At 42.3% G+C, this 22449-nt stretch overlaps 1 protein-coding gene across 4 annotated transcripts in view; it reads right to left on the reverse strand.

The window, feature by feature from the left end:
- Nucleotides 1-3830: 3830 nt before the first annotated feature.
- The window catches only part of CREB3L2 (cAMP responsive element binding protein 3 like 2), a 74829-nt gene continuing 56210 nt past the window's right edge, over nucleotides 3831-22449 (reverse strand). For 3 of the 4 annotated variants that reach the window (XM_069003144.1, XM_069003143.1, XM_069003145.1), the window contains exons 7-12: nucleotides 21594-21652; nucleotides 20402-20470; nucleotides 13335-13434; nucleotides 12291-12417; nucleotides 11389-11614; nucleotides 3831-10597 (exon numbers count right to left, since the gene is read on the reverse strand). In XM_069003144.1, coding sequence (XP_068859245.1) covers nucleotides 10522-10597; nucleotides 11389-11614; nucleotides 12291-12417; nucleotides 13335-13434; nucleotides 20402-20470; nucleotides 21594-21652 — 657 coding nt within the window. In that variant the 3' untranslated portion in view covers nucleotides 3831-10521. The remainder of the gene's footprint in view (nucleotides 10598-11388; nucleotides 11615-12290; nucleotides 12418-13334; nucleotides 13435-20401; nucleotides 20471-21593; nucleotides 21653-22449) is intronic. The other variant, XR_011147988.1, reaches the window with a different exon arrangement.

The raw sequence follows: 22449 nt of genomic DNA on the forward strand, positions 1-22449 counted from the left end.
TGCAAATTAATTTTGCACTCGGAGAGCAGAACACTCTGCATCATCTCACAGCTTTATTCTCTCAGACTTTGGACCACATGAGAACAGCTCTGTGGCCTGTGCCCCAGCTAATGGCTCCACCTCCCCCAGAGCATCTGGAGCAAAGCCTAACAACTAATCAGGATTTCCTACCCCCTCTCCAGTGGACATCCATGCAACTGAGCTACCTCCTCCTCCAGCATGAGCCCTCCTGAAGCTCCTGCTTGTCAATAACCCTTTTATCCACATGACCAAATTTACACTCTGCTCCGGGATTACCTATTTTTCCTCTCACTGCTGCAATTTGAATGACTCATTTGCAACATGAAGAGCTAAATTGACTTCCTTTGCCTTTTTCTGAATATGAGCAATTATGAGTCTGAGGTTCGTGAAGGAAAGCCCTGCTCACACAATTACACCTGTGGTGTAGCTGTCAATCCCTGTGCATACAGCAAGGCAGCAACAGCAGAAACTTTGTAGGAGCATCACATTTGCTCCAAGGTGTGGCTGCAGACATACCACTGGGCCAGGAGGGAAAGGATGAGCACAAAAATAGATTTTTAGCAGGTTTTGCCACTATCCGGGATAATCATGCTAACAAAGATCTGAATTCCCAGATCTGGGTTCTCATCTCTTAAGCGCTGTCAGGTTAAATGGAGCACCTTGCATCACTCCGTGTGCCCCCCCCTGCTTATCTGGGAGAGCTGACAAGGTTCAGCAGGTGGGGAGCTCTTTTTCCTGGGTGGAAACTTCTCACCATACTGCATGCCATGAATAGCAGGGTGGATGGTGGGAATGAAGGAGGAAATGCAGCGAAAGGAGGGATTTCAGCCTTTTGGAGTAAAGCCAAGGGAAGGTTTATTCCATTACTCACATGCCTGTTAAATCCCATTTTGAACACTCCAGTGTGCACAGACTGTGCGCACTGCAGTAAGTTTTTATTCAGAGCGGGAAGGACTGAAAATTCTTTTTTTAATAGAAAAGAGATGGATATATGAAAAAGGGGATTGGGAAGAAAAGGGTGAGGCAACCTTACTTGTTCAGTGTGCCAGGCTAGCCAGTGAGAAGTCAGTCTACTTTAAATGTTCCATATTCCCTAAGTTCATGCAAAATTCATCCCCAGGTCAACCCCCAACATTCAACTTTCAGGAAAAACAAACAAAACATATAAAAATATATTTACACACATAGACATGTGTATGCCTGTATTTGCATCTCCTTCAATTGTAAATCTTTTTTTTAAATGTGACATAAGGTGGCCGGCTTCCCTTTCCAGATCCAATGTTGACAGATTGGATCCACCCACAAAAACATTCCCTTTTGGTCAACATTTGAAGGTCTAGTAGAGCACTGCTCATCCATTGAGAAACTGAGGGATGTTGAGGCTCAGCGAGGAGGGCCCCACCTCAGCGGAGCAGATCAAACACAGGTTTTTACCAAAGGGGCTTAAAAAAGAGGGCTAACCAGAACCTAAGCATTTCTTTAGACAGGGAAACTGAGACAACCCAACAGTCATGAGCTTACTCTACAGTGGTTATTTTCCCTCAGCTGTCCCACAGCAAAAGTATGGGCCAGAATTTGTAATTTCCTCCTTACTAGAGACACACAAAATAGTAATTTTATAGCAGTGTAATAGAATTCATGCAAATACAGCGTAAGATTAATTCAACAATGAAAACTTAAAGAAATCATTCCTAGGGACCATTTGAAGCCCACAAGGAGGCAACAGCAAGAAAACGAGAAATCAAATAAAGCACTTCAACTTTTGAGGCACAAACTGGAGGGACACCCAAGCATTAGTATTCATTAGAAAGGAAATATGTTTTTGTTTCAAATTGCTATCTCCTTTGGATCACCTTGCTTTGCTTAATCTCAGTGTGATTTGCAGAGAGGAGGAAACCACCACTGGCTTTGCCGACCAGGAATCTGAAGCATGGAATAAATAGGGCAAGACAAATTCACCAGCATGCCACAAGCATGAGGCCCATGTTTCTAAAAAAATCTTAAAGCAAACAAATCAAGAAAGGGAGCATCAGGAATGAATCTTCCATGAAATACCTTCAAGGGGGGTGAAGTCTGTGCTGTTGTAAAATAGGTACAAACAATAGCTAACAGCACAAGGAGAACACTTTCTACCCAAACATGCCAATGAGAAGCATCACAATCTGCATTTGGATATCCTTCCTCCTGACCTGCAACAGGAATCAGCCTGAGAAAGGAGTATCAAAATCCAGCCTTGAATTCAAACAGTAAGATGCTTTTCCAAGAACAGCATGTCCCAGAGGCTGATAGGTAGGGAGGCTGACAGCTCATCACACAGCATTTCCCCATTGTGTGTGGGTTTCTTTTTTAATCACAGACTCCCTGCCTGCAGCATCACCTGCTGTGTGATGCTTTAAGGGTCACACGGAGATCCGAGGAGATTCTTAACTGATGGCTAATCACCGGTCTGTGTTTTGTTTGCTTGGAGGAACTGAGCTCAGCTAAAACTAAGCTGAGGGCAACTTTCCCAATCAGTCACAGTCTAACGATTTTCCTCTAAAAATGCTATCCATGCTTGATGCTGCAAACAAGTGCCCTGGATCAATAGTTCTGGCAAGTGAAATTGCCTGTTTGGAAAGAAAGAGGCATGCAGGTTAGATTCTTGGCGAAGAGCTTCCTTGTTTTTCTTCTTTCACTGCCAGTTTCTTCTGCTACTTTAACCTCTTTAAAATCAAGGCATTTCTGAAAATCCGCATCAGCTACAAATTTAGTGCGGGCCATGGTGTTCCAATTTTCATGGTAGGCTGCCTTCCCCAAACTCTAAAGCAGCCTTCTTTCAAAGGCCTTGCAAAGGAGGCACCAAAGCCATGCCTCGCTCCCATTTTCAGTTAAGCTAGAACTATTACTTTCATGGCTAGTATTTCCTGTGGAAGATAAATTCTTGGTTGCTGCTGTAGGGATGATTGGTACTCATAGATGAGGTCTCCTTCCTAGTAGAAAACCAGCATAGAACAAATCACTGTAGCATTTGTGATGCCAGCTCTGCGCAGGTGAATTTTCTCACCTGCACTCGGCCATCCATCGTCAAGGTCCCTGGATGACCAGCAAAGAGTCCCCAGACTGAAAGCAATCAGGCATTTCTTTTCCATGTCTACTCAAAGTAGCAAGGTCAGCTCTGTCCCCTGGCTGGATGCTGGTTTGGACTGTAGGGTGCAATGCTGGGTGCTCACACAGGCAGAAGAGCTTCTGAATTGCTGGAGAAAGCTCCTGAATTATCTCAGGGATGAGGCAGGCTAAGGAAACGAGCCAAGGCCAGCAGAGGACCCAGTCCCCAAAAGCCAAAGCAGAAAGTGCTCCTTTAAGAGTTCACTCCAGTTTAAACAAGCCCAGTGCAAAGCCAGAGCAGGGAAAGGCCTTACCTTGCAGAGGGCTGTTTGGCTCACACAGATCAGCCCCAGCAAGTCCTGATGTCACTGGATTGAAGCAATGCCCCCTGGAGCATCAGCCTTCCTGGATCCCACTTGTATGGAGAATTTACTGTTAATGGGGCTGTAGCACAGAGTTGCACTGACTATCATCATCACTATGAAATGCCCTCGGCCTGCACTTGATTTCCACCCATTACTGAGATATAATTCTCTGCTAATCTCAAAAAGGGAAGGGGCAGCCAGCTTTAGTAAAACCCCACATCATTTTTTACCTTCCTTTTCTATCACCAAATTACCAGGGTTCTGCCCTGTTGAAGATGGACACATTGCACACACTGGCACACTCGGGAAAGCCAAGGGCCCAGATTTTTTTCAATCATCAGGAAATCAAACAAGTCATACTTGCTTTTTTCTACAGAAAATATTTATTTGCAAGAAATGAAAAGCATAACATACTTCACTACATACATATTTAGGCTACAAAAGCAGGTAGTCTGTTCTCTCACAGAATCAGGCAGATGATTTAAAAAGGAAAAACAGCAATTTCTTTCCACCCAATGGACATGTTTGCAGTATAAAAATCAGGTGGGACTGCATCCAGATGACTACACTTGTACAAAAATAGACAGGCCACTGAACACAGACACAGAGTTAAACAGACATGGCAAGAGAATAGAGATATCTGCAGTCAGAAGAGGCCCCAGTGAAGTTTACCAAGGAGTTTGGAGGGGTTGCTTTTGCACTAGTATCATTGTCCCTGTCATCTTAGATAGTTTCAAATGTTTGCACAAACCTATACTGCATTCACATGAACAGAGGGAGAGGGAAAGATCAGCTTAAGTGCCCTAGGGGTGTCACAGCAGAGTGACTTAGTCACAAGGCGCTGTTCTGTATGGTCCAAGGCAATGGAATTGGCCCTGGATATGTATTTCTCTTCAAGGGAGTAACACCAGGTGATTTACCCTTGGAAGGCCTAGTGAATCTCAGGGAAACTGGGATGTACTTGCACCACCCTCTGAGAGGAAACTGCTTCCCCTGGCTGGCATTTCACTGTGCCCAAGGGGTGGTCAGGGCAGCAGTGCTCCCAGGGAAGACCCCAGAAGACCAGCTCAACAAATTGTGTTCCTTGAGCTATCAGCTCCCAGGGGCCACCTTTTAAGGCTAACTTACACCACTAGAGAAAAAAAAAAAAATTCAAAGCCATAATTCTACAGACCAAAAATGATACCAGAATATAAAATAATTATTTTTTGTACCAAGCTAGAACTGTTCTATAGAAAGGCCAGACAGTCTATGCACACAAAATGACACAGTGCAACAACATTCAGTCAACAATTAATCACAGGACAGTCTTCAGACAGCAATTCACACAACAGTTTTACGAGTGCTCGGTGATGTGGAATGTGAACAGGTTTCAGAGAGAAGTGCCTGGACTTTCTGCTGCACCAAGCCCAAAGTGCCCTGTGTGTTCAGGTAGATGCCTTTATTTAGCAACATGTATTACATTAAGAAAGCTCTGTGTTTTTGATACCTTTTGATTATTCACCATGCACACGTGCACAGATTCACACACACTCACACTCGTTCTTGCTAACTGTACAAATGAAGAAAGCAAGATGCCATTATATCAGCACCACTGGATTAAAATCTGTCATGGTAAAGTCAGATATGAGCAGAGTCCTGTTAAAAAAATTTATTACCTGCCTCTGCTTCCCCCTCTCTCTCTTCCACTCCCTTTACTATGGACTGCTAAGGTTCAAAAAGGTTTTTCCTGCTGTTTGGAGGGGAAAGTGGGATATAACATAAAGGTCAGGTAGGCAAGAACAGGACTACATAGTATTAAAAAGCAAGGGAAATAGGAATAAAGCTAAACCTAGCAGGTAACTAATGAAAGAGGCTATCACTGCTGATTTATGGAATCAAGAACTAGAAGGTTTCCCTGTGATGTGAGGAGTCCCTTCACCTGCCTTTCTTTCCCCCTTTCTGTAAGACAGGTCTACAAATCCAGCTTTCCCATGTTCTGTTCTCACCTCTTTAGTTGCAGCTCTTGGAGGAAGAATCTGGAGATTGGCTGTAGGGCAGACAAGAGACTACTGCTAATAAAGAATATTCAAACTCCATTCAGCATCAGACCCAAACAGCATCACGAATGAGTTTCCCGCATGATGCACTTTTTCCTACACAGGAATATGAGTCATATATATATATGTATATGTGTATATATATACACACCTTGGTAAAGCAGAAAAAGGCCTGACATAAAAATGAGAAAACCAAATTGCAACTTCCCTCTCAATCCTGGAGTTTCCAATGGATGCTGATCACCTAAGCAATGCAGTACTAATCCGGATCAACCTTCAACAAATTCTCTGAATGCCCAATGTCACTTTATTGGCCATGAGAAAGCTACAAGATGGATTGAATCCTTACATCTTCTTTGAAAAGACCTTACTTAACACATACATCAGTTGATTCCCCTTTGCAACCCCCAAAGCTGTTCAACTTTATCACTAGATAGTGCAAAGCAGCAACACATCATAGCACTACACTATTATTTAGGCTGGGACAACTTTTGTAGCTACAAAGTACTGACCTATCATTTCACCTTCAGAATACAAAATGTTCCCTTTTTAATTAGTGACTCGAAAAAGAAATATTTTAGTCACCAAGAGTATAAAAATACTCCATATTCCTCTGTTCTTAGCTGCGTGGGTTTTGAACAATGGCCTCTTGGCATTAGCTAGAATCTAGAGCCCAAATACTCAGTGGAAATCCCTCCCAACGTAGCAATTAGCATCATTCACTTACTTGACCTACATTCTAAAAGCGTCTAGACAGAATTCACCACTGATAGTCTGGGGGGATGGGAGTGGAGAAGTGGGTTGGTTTCTTTAGCAGGGAAAAAAGTTTTTAGATTAATTTTTGGTCTATGTTAGAAAAATCAAGAACACATTGAGATATACTGTTACACAGAGAGACGTGGAGGAAGAGGTCCCCTGTCAGTATAAATCAGACCTGCAGCCTCCAAGAGCGGTGTGTGAGAACTATGCTGGTTGTATCAGCTGGGATCTGGCCTAAGAACCTCAGCCTAATCCATTAGTCTGTGCTGCTGAAAAATATTGAATGGTACAAACGAAATGAAAGAAGTGCAGCAAAGAACTATAAACAGCCTGGGGGGAAAAGCTCCAACATTATCCACACACTGGTAACAAGGTTAGAAACATCACATGCCCTGTGCTTCACACTTTTAAATATACATATATATAAAATAATGCCCTACATTCCTTCATAGCTTATCTCCCTAGAAGCAAAGACCCAACAGATCTAGATGCTTTAAAGCTATAGGCCAAAAGGTAAGTTTACTAGTGTGTATAAAATTGTGCTGATGAGCAACATAACCTTACAGCTGAGGAATCTTAAGTTTATCACTGAAGTCCTCTACTGGAAATGGAAGTTATGTAGCACATAAAGCCTTTGCTTATCCTGTCCATACACACCCGATTCTACAGCACCAAGCCACTGATCACCAGAAAAAGCACACTAGCAGAAGGCTAAGGCTTCAAGTAATAGAGCTGAACTAACCAAAAGCACTTACTGGCATCCTCCCTGAATATGCCTTACTACTCCTGCCCTATGCCCTTAACTCAGAGCACAGAAGCTGCCTCTCCACGTGGTCTGCAGTGCATCAACACTCCCACTGAGGTCACCCCTGGATGCTGAGGCTGGCAGCACAATGGCACCTGTGCTGCCTCCTTCATCCCCTGCTAGGTACAAAACACGGGCACAAACTCCCTCTGGAGATTGCGGGGTCCTTGCCACACAACAGCCTGTGAGTAGGTGATGACAGAGGATTCCTTGGCCCCTAGCAGAGAAACCTGTTCTATTAAGGCCCCTGAAGAAAAATGATCACAAACATACCAAAGTGAAGCCAAGCTTTTCCTTATTATAAAGTAACATGTAATACAATAAATCCCCAAGCAATGAGTGTGCTAGGTCAAGAGATTCCCTAAAGGAGTACCTAAAAATAACTTACAGGATTACACAAATTAAGATTATAGCAATAGATTATCAAACACTTACAAGAAATCAGTATGGCCATACTGGCTTGGATGAACTAGTACAGAGGCCTGACCCACACCATGGGTAGTTTAAAATTCTCAGGATGAAAATATGATTATCTTCCAACCAGATTTGAACCAACATGCCCAAATTAAACAAAAAAAAGGCGAAGTTTTAATGGTGGCGAGTGCAGTAGGTTTCAGAGAGGAGGAGCCATTCTGGTTGTGCAAAATCATCTATGTTTTAAGAACTGAGAAATAATTCCACTTTGGTTTTCACACAGTGAAGTTAGCCAGCTGTGTCTGAAATGGGAGGTGATCCATTTAGCTGTCAATGGGCAGGAGCTCAGGCTGCACAGTGCAAACTGCAAGACTGGTAAGTGGTGGTGTGTTTCACACCCTGGGCCCCCTTTTGCAAAACATTTAACCACCTGGTTGCCCTCAGAGGCAGCAAAGCAAGGGTGTTCTGGAAAAAAAAAAAAAAGACCATTTAAGGAATTTTCTAAACTGTGACCTTGCCCACTTATGCTGACGAGTTGGGGTCAACCCCAGCTTTCTCCTGTCACTTTGCTGACCTCAAGTGGCTGAGCAATGCAGCCATCCCTTGTGGCACTCACCAGTGATCACTGTGAAGCCTTAAACCATTTTAAAAAAACCCGAACACAAAAGTTGTTAATGGATACTGGAATGACTCAGAGAACCCAGCAGGATCACTGTGAAGAGAAACAGACTTTATGGTGGAGACTGACCCATGCCAAGAAGGGAACTCTTGCAAAATAGACTACAACAGCATTTCTCCTCTCATTGTCACCTCAGGTAAAATAATAAGGCACTTGCATAGACAAATAGGGCATTACCTAGAAAAGCATATCTGTACACCAGAACTCAGTACTAGCTCATGGAGTCAGGCACTTGTTTCACTGTCACAGATGTGAAACACCTTCTTAAAATGGCACAGAGGGGACTGATCCACAGTCCCCTCCGATTCACCAAATTCCTTCCATTGATTTCGCTGAATTTTGAGTCAAGCCTGAGGGTGGCAAATAGGATGCCAAAGGAAGAAAGTCTAAGGAGAATGAAGAACAAGAAAGGAGCTGGTGTGACAGCTGCTGTAATAAAATACAAATACAATATTTTACAAAATAGAATAGTTGCAGGAAATATCTACTGTACATAGTAAAAAATTATTTGTAAGGCTAGGTTAGTTTTTCCCTTATTTATCAACAGGAAAAAAGTAAAAGAAAAAAAGAGCTTCAAATCACTTTTTTTTTTTAATTGACTTTTTCTGGTAAACTGTAAAGTAGCTATGCTAGCCTGCTGAATTCGGATTTTCACATTAAATCCATCCCCAATGGAGCACGAGTGCCCTTCTGTAGGAACCAGATAAAACCCTGCTCACATTCTGGACTGAGTTCAACCATGCCCCTGCAAGGACAAATTGCAAGAAGCACAGCTCAGGCAAAGGCATGACCAGGGTACTGAGAGAGAGAGAGGATGCTTGAAGGCAGTAACGATGTGGGACAAGGAGAAAACAAAGCATGGAGAAGAGTACTGGACCGGGATCAGACCTGACTGCTGCTCTTGGCTTTCCCAGTGAGCCTGGGCCAGTCACTTCACCTCCCCATGTGCTCATGTCTTTCCTCTTTCAACAGGTCTCCTGCCTACAAAATCAGCTCCTCAGACTAGAGGTTGCCTTGCCATACAGTTAATACAATATCCACCACCTCTAGGCATGAACTGGGCCTATCTGTACCCAAAGCAGTTGGTCTCAGATCACATCTCTGGAAAAGGAGGTAAGAGGAAAATAAGACACATAGCTTTATTTTAGGACAATTCAAGCTTAAGGGGAGGAAATGGGTGTTCAGTGATCTTTGAGTGTCCGATTTCAGAGTCTGCCCAGTTCACTTGCAGTGTTAGGAAAGCTCAGTTGTCTCCATTGCAACTGCCTGAACAGAATTTTTCAAAGCTAATAAATACTATTTACAACAGTAACAGGAAGATGGCAAGGAAAGGAAAACAAAATACAAGACAATAGGTATTGGGTCTAAACAAGAAATTTCATCAACCACCTAGAAGCCAATAAATTAAATCCATATGGTCCTCTCAGGAGGCACTTCTTGTTTAAGCCTTACATTGATTAAGTTTGGGGAAGGAACTGATTTAAGCTAAACAGATTAGCCTTAAGCAGACTAAAGGGCATCCATCTAAAATATTGCATAAATGTAACAAAACCTGCTTTCTAAACAGATTTAGTTGAACTAGTGTAATTCTCCCACACAGAGTGTGATAAGACAGTGACTGATCTTTGCTTAATTTCTCAAGGGTGGAAGCAGGGAAGCCTACCAGGACTGCTTTCAATGCACAGAGAAACCTACCCCGCTAAGTGATGAAGAGGCTGGAAGGGAGAAGAGAAAGAGCCAGGGGAGGACAATTCAGCAGCATCATGGACTAGCCCTCTCCTGCCTGTGCTCTGAACGCAGCAGCGTCAGGGTCCTTTCTTGTCCCTTCAGAAGCAGGCTGCACACGTGCCTCTCTATTCCCCCAAAAGGCTCAAGTGCTGTAGACCAGTAGGCACAGAGCTGTGGTGAGACTCTAAGCACCATCATACTGCATCTCCTCTCTCTCCCAATTACCTTCTCCCAAGAAACCTATCACCCACATGCTCCCATTGGTTTTGCACAATTCACCCTTCTCCAGAATGTCTTTGTGCTCAGATCAGGCTGTGTGCATGTACAGACACACACACCCACCAGTCACTGGCACACTGCTGGCATCATCTGTTATCGTAATTCAATCCTGCCCTTGCAGTATTAGACAGGAAAGGGATAAAAGCAGAGACAGGGACTGTGTGCGACGTGAGGAAGGGAGTTACAAAGACAAGAGATCCCATCTGTAGTCACAGCCTCACCAGTCAATGCAGAAGTTGAACTCCCTCTCTTTTGTACTTTGGTTCACTGAGGATGACAAGTCAGGGGAACTTTGGTTGAAAATATGTGGGAAAGAGGGAAGTCAAGAAAAAAGGCCTTTTTTTATTTTTAAGAGGTGGCATTGACTCTTCTATCTATTTCAATTATCTTCAGTGTTTCATTTCCTTCTAGTTCGGAGTTGACTCTAGGGAACAAAAAAACAAAGGTTAATGCTAATAGTAATTTTTAAAAGTACATATCCTGCTTGAATTGGCTAATGCTAAAGAGCCATTCAGTATTTGTCAGTCAGTTGAGTCTGGTAACATACTGAATTAGTCATCTCTCTGATTCTAGGCAAGCAAAGGTGCAGCAGAAAGAAGCATACGTATTTCAACCAGTGAATCGCTCTCTTTTCAGAGGCCTACAAAACTTACATTTATGCTAAAAAAAAAAATAAAACAACAACAACAAAAACAAACACCCTTACATTTATGCTGAAAGTGAGGGAACTCAGTGTAGGAACTTAAGTACTCAGGTAATTTTATATGTCTGTCTCTTGAGACTGAGTTCTGCAAACTTTCTGCAGTAATGTTTTAGTAAGATCACTGCTGTGAGAAACTCCAGCTCTTCACGCCCATACCTCATAGAAAGCCCAGTGAGTCACAATCTCACACTTCCATACAACTAGCAAAAACTTATTCCTTTGGGAAGCACACAAGTAAGTGCTTTAAAGAAGTGGGTAGGCCCAACTAACAGGCTTACAGGGGTTAGGTTTCTGGCAGAAGTACTGAGTTTGGTAGCTGTATTACTACAATTCTGCTGTAACTACTTCTCCAGAGCAACAGTGACTTTGTAGGCTCTCCTGATAAAAACCAAACTCTTACTTCATGCTTCATGGTGCCCAGCAGAGTTGAGCTGCTAGTCTAACCTCCGGCGTTCAGGCATGAACAACAGTGACAGAACACCCATGTCCCAAGCAGCCCATCCTGCACTCACCTGTGCTGCTGCAGGCCCAGCAGCACTGATTTCTCTAGCCTGGTCTCGTTGGCTATTGTGAATTGCATTATATCATCCTGCTGTGTCCCTGACACAGCTTCCAGGGACAGTGCTGTGAACTTGGAGGTGTCTGTTTGCCTGTCATTGCGATCTGCAAAGGAGATCGGGCTTGATGGCTCCTCCAGCTGGTGAGGCTCTTCATAAATTAGTAGACTCCTTGACCTCACTGCATACAAAGACAGAAGGCAAAATGAGATGAGCAACAGACAGCTCAGAGAACAGCCCTGGTCATTTCAGGAAATGGAAACTGTTAGAGCAGAGCCAAAGCTGCAAAGGCCTTTCCTTTTCACAGTGATTAACTGGCAATTTGATAGCTGAAGAAAGAAACCACAGGAATGCTCCAGGTAGGGATCAAAAAGCTCTAAATTATTCACAAAACAAGAACAAAATTAAATAATAACTTTGATAATATATTGGTTCACTATGTTATGTAATACTGTTTCCCATTCAGTCCTTGGACTCTTTGGTAACAGTGGCAAAGAAAACATCAACTGAAATAATTTGTGCATTTTAACAGTATGAACATTTGCTACTGAGTAGAAACCCTGCCACTTTTCACAGACCACTATCTTTAGTTCCACAAACAGAGGCAAAAATTCTTTAAACAGAAGTACCAAGGATGCTAGTGGGGAAAAGGTTTTGCTCATTTTTATGAAGACTGCTGCCATCAGCATAGTTTGCCAAGCTATCCTTCTTAGAAAAACGTGGGTTTATATAAAAAAATGGCCATTTAAGGAGCAGAAAAGCAATAGGTGCTTGAGAAGGGGGTTAGGAATGGGGGTGGAAAACAAGTGCTTAAGTACAACCAAGTAAAGAGCAAGACTGGAACAGCTGTCACTTACCAATGGAATCTGTGTAGGACTCTGGTGAGGAATGCTGCCTGGGCAACACCATCTTTGTAGCAGAAGGATATGGCCCATAGCTCTGAGAGAAGCTGCCAAAAACTACTGCAAAGCACAGCACCACCATCTGGCAAAGGGAGGATGCAGGAGAAGTAAGTGCACTTGACCCACATGCGCACATGAGAACTGATACTTTATCAAAACAAATCATTTGAGGCCATTCTCATCACTACACAACTAGAAAAGGCACCTATACAATAACAATTCAGTGTTTTAAAGGGCACATCTCAATGCTGGTTTCATTTTCATTTCAATGTCTGCACCATTCTGACCAGCTGCCTTATTAACTCACAAAGTTGAAAAGCAGATAAAGCTGCCATGTGTGTTTTACAGATACTGCTGAGGATTTTCAAGGTCACTTCTGCTGCTGGCCCCAGTCTTGCTTCCAAGTGACAGTGAGGCTAGACTGGGAGAACAGCTTAGGCCTTGTAAATGATTTCCATCAATTTGCAGCACTTTAGGTATAAAGGCAACTTGATAGACGAGTGTAAGGAAGGAAAAGGAAATGTTTCATTCTACTAATTTTCTTATCTTTACTACTACTGAAATAGGACAGAGGTAGATTTACAGCCTCAGTCATATTTTGATTTGGTTGAGCAAGTTTATTTTTATTGGTATCAAAAGAACCGAGCCTCAAAGATCACCCTTCATTTTCATTTTACAACCCTAGACACCATTTGCCACATATAATACTGCAGGAAATTATAAAGTAGGTTACTTGGAGGAGCATTGCTCCTTCTTTCATCACTGCAGCACCCAACCAAAAGCACAGGCCCAGTCTCCTTCAGAACTCAGTACCTTCCCGCAATCATTAATCTTCATCAGCCACAAGTCTCACCTCCCTCAAAATTGTCAAATCACGAAAAAGTAATTCCCCAGGCTGCAAATTTGCCATTGAGAGGCTTTGCAGAACAAGAGATGTGCCTTTGAGGAGTGGAAAGAGATTCTCATTCCCTTACAGTTCCCAGCTTTAGGGACACTCACCATAAGACAGGTCCCTGTTTGTGTGCTAGCTGCCTTACACGAGCGGGACACTTTGCCAGCAACCATGGCTTGGAGTCTCTGCAACTGCTGCAGAAGTGTTCTGGAAAGCAAAGACAACAGACAAGCATCACACACACTGACCTGCTTGTTGGTTAAATAGCTTTTTGTTTCAAATTCCACACATGGAAATAATACAGCATTTAGGATAAGGTAGAAATGGTTAAAGTCTTCTCCTTGAAATCACTAGCAAGGAATGTTTTTAATTTTATGAAGTTTTTACATGTATTAGCACTGGAACTTTCAAAAAGATCTTTTGCTTTTCCCTCAGCTGATGTCCCTGAACAATTGTTTCTTTAGTACTTTCAGTAAGTTCTTATAAATAAAAATTGTATTTTCAGTGTTTCTGTAAGAAATGGCACATTAACAACTGAAACTGCTCTACATGCAAGAGACCAGTTGCATGTATAACCTGACTCTGTGTCATGAATTCAGCAGGAATTTTGCCATTATTTTTAAAGATGCAAAATTGACTTTATAACTGCTCTTGTTGGTTATCAAGGTATAGGGCTACCTCCTTTTTCCAAAAACCTGCTGTTCAGTGGTTTAGAGCACATGCTGAATGACTTCTAAAGAGAAGGTCTTAAAACCAGACATAGGCACAGACCTCATTTCTCACATTCACTTATTAAATAAAACACTTTATTGCTATTTGTTAAACTGCAGAGTTGACAAAAATTGCAGATGCTGCAAGTGGATATTCTGATTGTGTCTTTCAGATGTCCCAACCATAATGACAAATGCCATGTGGATGGAGTCAACAGTCCCAGACCAGCAGAGCCTTTCTGGTTTTTTTTCTTTTTCTGCTGTAGCATCAATTACTACAGTCAGAATACAAGTAATTTAAATGGGAAATGATCTCAAAGTATGATTGATACAGGGTTTTCACAGAAGTTTTTTTAACAATCAAGGAGCGACCCAAATGCCTGTCCTTAACACAAATATAGTATAACTTTGTATCAAGATGTTAAATTTGCTGTTTGTTTCCAAGTTTACTTTTCACTTCTCCTCTAAGTTTCACAACCTACTGTGGAGGATACCCCACAGAAACTCCAGACGACAGTTTTGGAGGCTGTTACGTCAAAAGCTAAAGCAAGAGGCAAGGTCAGGATGTCAGAGAAAATAGAAGGAGTATTTTAAGACCAAACTGGCTAAAAGCTTATTGTAGGACAGACCCAGAGGTGCCTTCACAGCTCAATATACACTGGTCTGCCTATTTTCATAGATTTTTTTAATCACCAATGCTCATCGCTAATTAGGGTTTAATGAATTCAAGGACTTCAGGAATACATTCTGAAATGAGCACAAGGCATTCTCACAGCACAGATTTATCTGGGCCAGCAGATCCTTCTCAACTTATTAAGAAAGGATGTCTTGCATGCTCTTGAGAGCATGGCTTATTCTGCGGCTCAGTATTTAAAAAAGGAGAGCGATATGCCCAATTCAATCCTTTATTCAGTATTACAGAGACCACAAGCAAATTAAGAGATACAAACAGTGTCTATCACATAAATGAGACCGTCCTAATTCCCTGCTCCCTTTGGCATCTCTCCCCAGTTCCTCCTCACATCCAGTGCATGGCACAGGGTTCACCAGACCTGTGCACATCATTTCCTGGCACACAACACGTTGCACACAGTATTCCCACCCCGTGCCACCAGCTGTGTTAGACAGCAATGCCCTTTTAACCCTGAACTTTCAGTGCTATTTGGAAGACTAAATCTTTCCCCCTTTTCAGGCCTGACTCACTGGGCTCGACACAGAACAGCTCTGCAGAGTGAGGAGGAAGGAGCTCTCCTCCTCCTCAGCTCGGGGGCTGGCAGCAGCAGCAGCAGCCTTGAAATGCTGATCATTCTTGCCACTTTTTGTGGAGGCGTCAGTGAGAAAACAGCTAATGGCTGGTGAGGAAATCAACAGAGAAGAGGCAATTCTCCTCATTTTGCTCATCTCTGCCTTTTTATGCTCGATTTAAAAAACCTGTTGGGCAGAGTGGGCCCAGAGAGCTGATTACAAAACAGTCTCTTTGGAAAGTATAATTAGGCAGGTATTCTGAGGTCTCCAATACACATCCTCCACCTTATTTACCAACTATCTTCACATAAAATGTCTTTCTTCCCCAAGTCATTTATCTGTTTGAGCAGAGCTACTGTTTTCTTCTCAACAGACAAGGACTCAGTGTTTGGAGCTGACAGGATACAGGTGCATTTGCAAACTGTGAGCAAGAACCAAGGGAAGAGCAAGAAACAAGTTCGATCAGAGATGACACCAGTTTATCCTGCCACATCCAAAATGGGACACTCCTTGGTGCTTTTATTCTGTATTTGAATCTGGAATGGTGGAAGACTGGATTCTGAGGTCAAAAGATTCCCATGCAAAAGCTTGTGACTGGACAGCTGCATGGATGATCTGGACCAGAAGAGGCAAAATCTCTGCCCAGCAGAACAAGGACTTTCCTAAAATGGGATGCTCCCTCTAAATAGCAGTAGAAAGGCCACAAATGCTTTTAGTGAAATACACTGCCTATGGCTAAGTCCTAACAGGAGAAAATGCTATCCCAAGACAGCATGCTAAGGGGGTTTGCACCCACAGGGATTATTTTCACTGTGTCTGACACATTTCCCAGGGATATTCAATTAGAGGGTCACCTCCGTAGGAGGTGTGACCGTGCTTTCACGCTTTTCCCTGCCAATGGAAGCACCCCATAGGAAAGCTGTAAAGCGACTGAAGACTCCTGCACTTCCTTCCACTTACTGCCAGCAAACTTGGTCTGCCTGTGATGTCTTTTGGTGCATATTCACATATATTCATCTTCAGAAGAGGCCTCTTCACTATCAAAGTATGGACCAAGTCAAGGCTTCCCCTCTGCTCCCAGTGATACTTTGATTAAGGAGAGAAGTTTCACTACAGAACCACCTGGGAGACTTCCTCGAGTCAATATTTCTGTTTAAAACCCGGCATCGATTCAAACAAACAAAAAACCAAACAAACAAGACACCTTCTAGGGGACACCAAACACTTTGTCTTAATCAAAAGTTTTTAGAGAATTGTTCCCATTCTGTGAGGAACAAAACCTAATTCTGATGAGGAGAGAGAAAAATCATTCTGTCTTTTAACTCTACACAGATTCCTTCTCTGCCTGTCCCATTTGTAGGAAAGAGGACAAATTCCGAAGTAAGGTTTTAGGTAAAAGACCACTCAAATCCATATTTTTCGTCATTTGAATTACAAAGAAAATCTCCATCAATTTTTCATAAAAGATGTTTCAGCAGGAAAGTCAATGTCCTGCTGCTCTGGTTATTCCAGGGCTGCCAAGCTTTGTCAAATATTGTAAGGGTGGCCTGAAATTAAGTGCAAGATACCTCACTGCAGCTTAAACCTGGATCCTTTACTCCTTGAAAATGTTTTGGTAAAATGACTTTACCAGTCTCAAATAAAAAAACAGCCAAGCAAATCAGTGAAGTCTGGCAGCTTTGGTGCTGATAAACCCTTGGTGGGTCAAATTGATGTGCAACTTGATCTTTAGACAACTGGGAGTTGGAGAAACGGAAGAATATACCATTTTTATTTACAAAGTGCTGCCTTTAAGGTGCTTGTTAGTGCAGATATACACAGCTGGCTACTTGTTACTCCGTGGGAGCAACTCTGGCAGCCACTTGCATGCATTGTCCATGTGTGACACTCTCAACCACACATGCACTGGATCCTATGTCTATCATTTCTCCAGGAAAAGGGATCATCAATATACTTACAAATACAGACTCAACAAAAGTGAGAAGCAAAAGCACTTTTCAACCAATCATACCCAGCACCAGATGTTTCAAAATTGTCTTTAAGCCCAAACAGACCCAGCTCCCAGCTAAACAATGCTGGTGTCAGAGAATGTTTGCAACCCTCTGGATCACTGGAAATTTCTGCCTTTGGTCTCCGTGCCAAAATGTGAGTGGATCAAGCCTTGCTGGTGACTGGGACAACTCAGTTCAATACCCAGTGCCAGCTTCTTCTCACACCCTCTGCTTCCTAAGAGAGCAGTGTCCCACATGTTTAGATGCTACTCAAACCAATGGCTCACTTGTGGCTGTAAGGCAGAACAGATATGCATGTCATAACATGCTTCCTAAGTTTTGAGAAAACTGCCTAGGAAGGAACTTAGACAGGTTTCTTCTAAGGGACTGAGTCACACAAATTAGGAGAGGTAACATATGCTAGTGTTCTAATACTAAAGCTAACAAAAATGCTGCACTCACCCACTCAAAGTAATGAGAATTAAAAACTCTGGCATCTTGATCCCCAGTCTCCTGCCTTGTCTTTTAAGATGTGTGAATGCCAAAGGAAATGTTCCTGGATGCAATTTTTTTAACCACACTTGCACCTTTGACATTACATCTTTTCAGACCCAGATTTTCAGGCTAAGGCTGGCTTTCAAGGAATATTCTTCTAACTTTTTTTATGTTATTGAGAGTAATGAAGGAACACTTTTATCAGAAAAAAATTCTAGCATTTCCATGGTTTGGAGCCAGATTTTGAAATGCAAGCAGGGTTTCCCTTAAGTCTTAGGTATCTATCAATGCAAATGTTTATATAGAATAGCATGCTCTTAAAATCTAATTGCACATACTGAAAGGAAACTCCTGCTCAATAGTTGTATGTTTTGGAAATTGCCCTTCAGTTCCTCTCAATCCAGCTAGATTGAGAATAAACATGATATTGACTGACAGCAATACATGTTCATGAACTTTCAGGTAAGCAGCTATAGCCCAATTTTTCAACAAGGTAAAAATCCAACTTTGTCTTCATCTACACTTGAATGCATCGTTTTAACATGTAATCATAGCTCTTATTTTCCTGTTATCTTTCTTCCACTCTTACAATCATTCACAATGGAAGAACAGCTCTGATGTTTGTAGATCTACTTTTAGATAATATATTCAATAATGTCTTCATTTTTTACTGCAATGAACTCAAAGTTACAACTAAAGTTAACTAGGGCTCTACTTTGGGCATAATAAGTAAGATACATGTCTGCATAACTGTGCTAGGTACTTTGAGAAATAAAGTCCTAAATAAATTTGGGCACTGACACACCAAACTGACACTAAATAATTTTGACCACCACTGCTCCAAACTTTGATTCCTGACTGTATGTAGGAGATGGAAGTTCCAGCTACAGGATGCTGTGAAGACAAGTTCTGAAAACATGAACAGTTTCTAGACGTCATGCCAAGGTTCTGTGAAAATACCAGTGAGGAAATAAGACATTTTGAATTCACTGTAGGATGTGGATAATGTACATTAAACCAGGGCCTGGAACCATTCTCTGAATGAGACAGTAAATAGGAAAAGTGGCTTTTTGGAGTTAAGGTGAAAGCCTCATAATATGGTATGTTACAAAACTGAGGTTTGATGAAAGCAGGCACTTTAACCAATTTCCTCAGTACTTCACATGTAAGCCTTAGCACATTTTAGACTCAGTTGATATGTAAATAGCCAAAACAGCACTGCCATGAATTACAAGAATTTTTGTGCAGAAGGATGAACATCTGCTTCTCTGCAAGAGATCACAGATCAATATCAATGCTACTGCAGTGGGAAGGAAACAATGCAACTCATCCCGCATGGCCAAAGTATGAAGGATTTGGAGATAATATCACTTACTTAAAAGTTTTTAGAGCATTTAGCATGAAAGAATTAAGATAATCAAATAATAGATAAGATGCTAAAGGTCCTTTCTGAAAGGATGGACAATACCAACATAGGTGTTCTCATGAGTGCATCCTCAACAGCTCAGAGGTGAAAACAGCTGGCCAAATTTATCTTAACTGGGGAGAAAAACTCCAGGGTTGACAACATATTGTCCCCAAGTGGATAATCTACAGCTGCACCTTTTCTTAAGAGAAGTTGGCTTCAGTACCTTCTGGGACAGATTCTGGGTGAGACATCCCTACTACACACCTACAGAATAATTCCTGGTTCTTTTATGTCAAACCCTGGAGGACGATATAAGAGGCACAGAAATGGCTTGGCTCTCTTCAAGAAAGCAGCAGATGTCTTTATGCATGAGCAGTGTGTGGGAGACACTCTCAAGCAAGTCACAGTGCTACAGGGTCTGGCTTCATGAAATTAGAGATTGGATCCAGAGATCAGAAACAACACATGCCACTCAATTAGCAATACACGAGCTGCCAGATCAGCTCCAGGACCATTTTCCATGATCGTGGGTCTTATCTTCAAAACCCAGCTTCCTCCCACACTTCAGTGTCACCATCATGTTCCATGGTAATATTCCATCATCACTACAAATGCCTCTAGCTGGAAAGTGCTAAGAGTGGGCTCATCTAGTACCTACTCACTGGAACTTGCCACACTGAGCAAAAGCCAGGACTGACACTGCACTCTCAGCTAACACCCAATTAAAAAGCTTACCTATTCAACATCTTCTGCCATGTGTCCTTTGAAAAAGCCACCACTGAGTCACCCATTTCCTCAGAAATGAAGCAGCAAGAAGGTGATTTTCCTTCCAGATGAAGGAAATTCTGGGGTGTGAGATGGTTAGAAGGGTGCACAATAATTGCAATGACATCTAGTAGTGCAGAAGGAACTGATAATGACTTGAGTTTTAGCACTGTAATTTCTGGAAGTATCATATCCCAGGTTAAAGCTTCCTGGAAAAATTTCACTAAATAAAGACAACTGGGAGAGCTGGACTGTAGTTTTTTGTTTGTTTTGTATTTCTAATTACTTTCCCTTGGGTAGTGGAAGAACTCAGAGAAGAGTGCTAAAAGGTTTCTCAAGCACACCACAGGCTAGGGAGAGAGTTTAAGACATGACATCAAAACCTCCATGTTTTTTACATCCCACTGCAGTCACAGTAACTGGCGTTCCACATCTTTCTCTGACATGAAGCCCATCAGACACAGCCATTGTTCATATTTCAGTTGATCTCTTAACCTCCATATTTTCACTTTTCACTGTAATATCCTGCTACATTTTGTTTGGTGATCTCCATACCTTACCTGTTAGTGTTCTCCAGGACTTCAACCTTCTTACGCAGCTCACTGTTTTCATTTGAGCAGGTCTCAACTCTGGAGACAGCACAATGAAATATAAAAACATCGGTTATTTATTCAAGTGATTGTAAAACAAGGCAAACTTGCTTTCACTGAGAGCTCTATGATCTTGCCTAAATTCAAAGAAGCATTACACCAGTGAAGTTCAGTCATAATGTTCAATCACACTTCATAGTGTGAAACACATAGCAAAAGTTGCATTAGTTGCCTGGCAAATGCCATGCTTCTGAAATCAGATCCTCAAATTTCAAGTTTATGAGGGCTAATAAGCCAGGAGACCAAAGGCAGTGCTCAAGACTGTCCCAAGATACTACCCATTTCCACACTGTCCCTGGAAATCCCCAAACTAAAGAAAACTGTCATAACACAGCATGTAAGAGGTCCAAGTAAAATATGTGACTCCTAAGAAGACAAACAGGACCATCCTGAATAGCTTCAAGAAGAAAAAAGGGAAAAGGAAAGAGCCTTGATATCTGGTATGCATGAGGTGGAATTTCACAAGAGTAACTCTGAGGAAGCAAGACAGAGCTATAAAGAGACAAGAAAAAAATGGAAATTACATCAAGGATATCACCAAAGATGGTACAAGGGTTTTAACAGAACCATCTGGTGAATTGCATAAGAGTAATACTAGAATATTCATCTCCTGGAAGAAAGATTAATTTGGAATATAAATCACTAACTGGGGGTTTGCCTCCTGCTTGCTAAGGGAGTCGATGGGTCACACGCTATTTTCCTGAGTCCTGCTTATTTTCCCAGGCAGTCCTGACTCACCCACTTCCTATTTCTGTTTCCATCTGCACTAGAAGACAGAATATATTCACTCTGGATCCACCTTTCCCTGGACTGCCTGTCCACTAGACCAACACAGTTCCCTGAGGCAAAGGCCAATACAGCTGGTCTTGCCTAACTTAAGGTGTGAAGGGCTTGCTGGCACGTTAGTGACCTGCTGCAGGCAGGCACCATCCTGACCCCCCGACAAGCAGCTGCCAGGAGCAGGGCCTTTTCTCAGTCACTGCCACGAGATGGCAGCTGGCACTCTGTGCATGGAACCGTCCCAGCAGCCACAGCTGGATCTCTTCCCAGTCCCACAACTAGTGCTATTGGCCTGCTTGAAACAGGAAGGAGGCTGGCTTACTTTTTTTCCAGACTGTCCATGTATTCTTTCTTTTTTCTTCTACTTTCCTGGGCAGAGATCTAAGGAAAAAGGAGGAAAAACACCAAATATTTGCATAGAAAACAAAAGCATCAGAGATGAATTAATAAACTGGTAAGAAGCCCCAGTGTTATTAGATTCAAGCTTCTGTCTTGTTCTCATTTCTATTCCTGGCAAGCAAAGCACTGACTTGATCTATTTCCACATTCTGAAGCAAGACTCCTCCTCTCAGTCACATGAAAAAAGATCATCCCCTGCTAACCTTAAAAAGTAAATCAGATTCATCTGGAAAGAATATCCTAGGACAAATACTAAAAGATGATCCCAGGACAATGTCTGGCATCCGGGAGAGGAAAAGCCCATAAATGTGTTAGAAAGCAACTCTGCAGACAAGGACATGGGGTCCTGATGAACAAGCAAACATCTGTCAGCAATGCCCCTGTTGGAAAAGCAACCAATCAAATCTGGATCTGCATCAATGAGATTGTAGGTAGCAGGTCCAGAGAAGTGGTTCTTCCCCCTCTGTTCAGTGACTGCAAAAGCACAGCTGAGTACAGCAGTACAGTCCATGGCTCAGAAATAAATCCTCTGGATGTACAGAAGCAAGCCCAGAGGCAAACTACTGCTATAATAAGCATGGCAGAGCACATGACATTTCAGGAAAGGCAGAAAAAGCTGGGCTTGTTCAGATTGAAGAAGAGAAGGCCAAGGAGGGAATCCTATGGCTGTCTTCAACTATGTCGTGCAGCAAAGATGATGCCAGAGCTCTCAGAGGTGCACAGCAAAACAACAAGAGACATCAAACAGAAGTTGCAGCAAAGGAAATTCCAATTACACA

Source organism: Aphelocoma coerulescens, chromosome 1A (assembly GCF_041296385.1).
Source record: "Aphelocoma coerulescens isolate FSJ_1873_10779 chromosome 1A, UR_Acoe_1.0, whole genome shotgun sequence".
Lineage (NCBI taxonomy): Eukaryota > Metazoa > Chordata > Aves > Passeriformes > Corvidae > Aphelocoma > Aphelocoma coerulescens.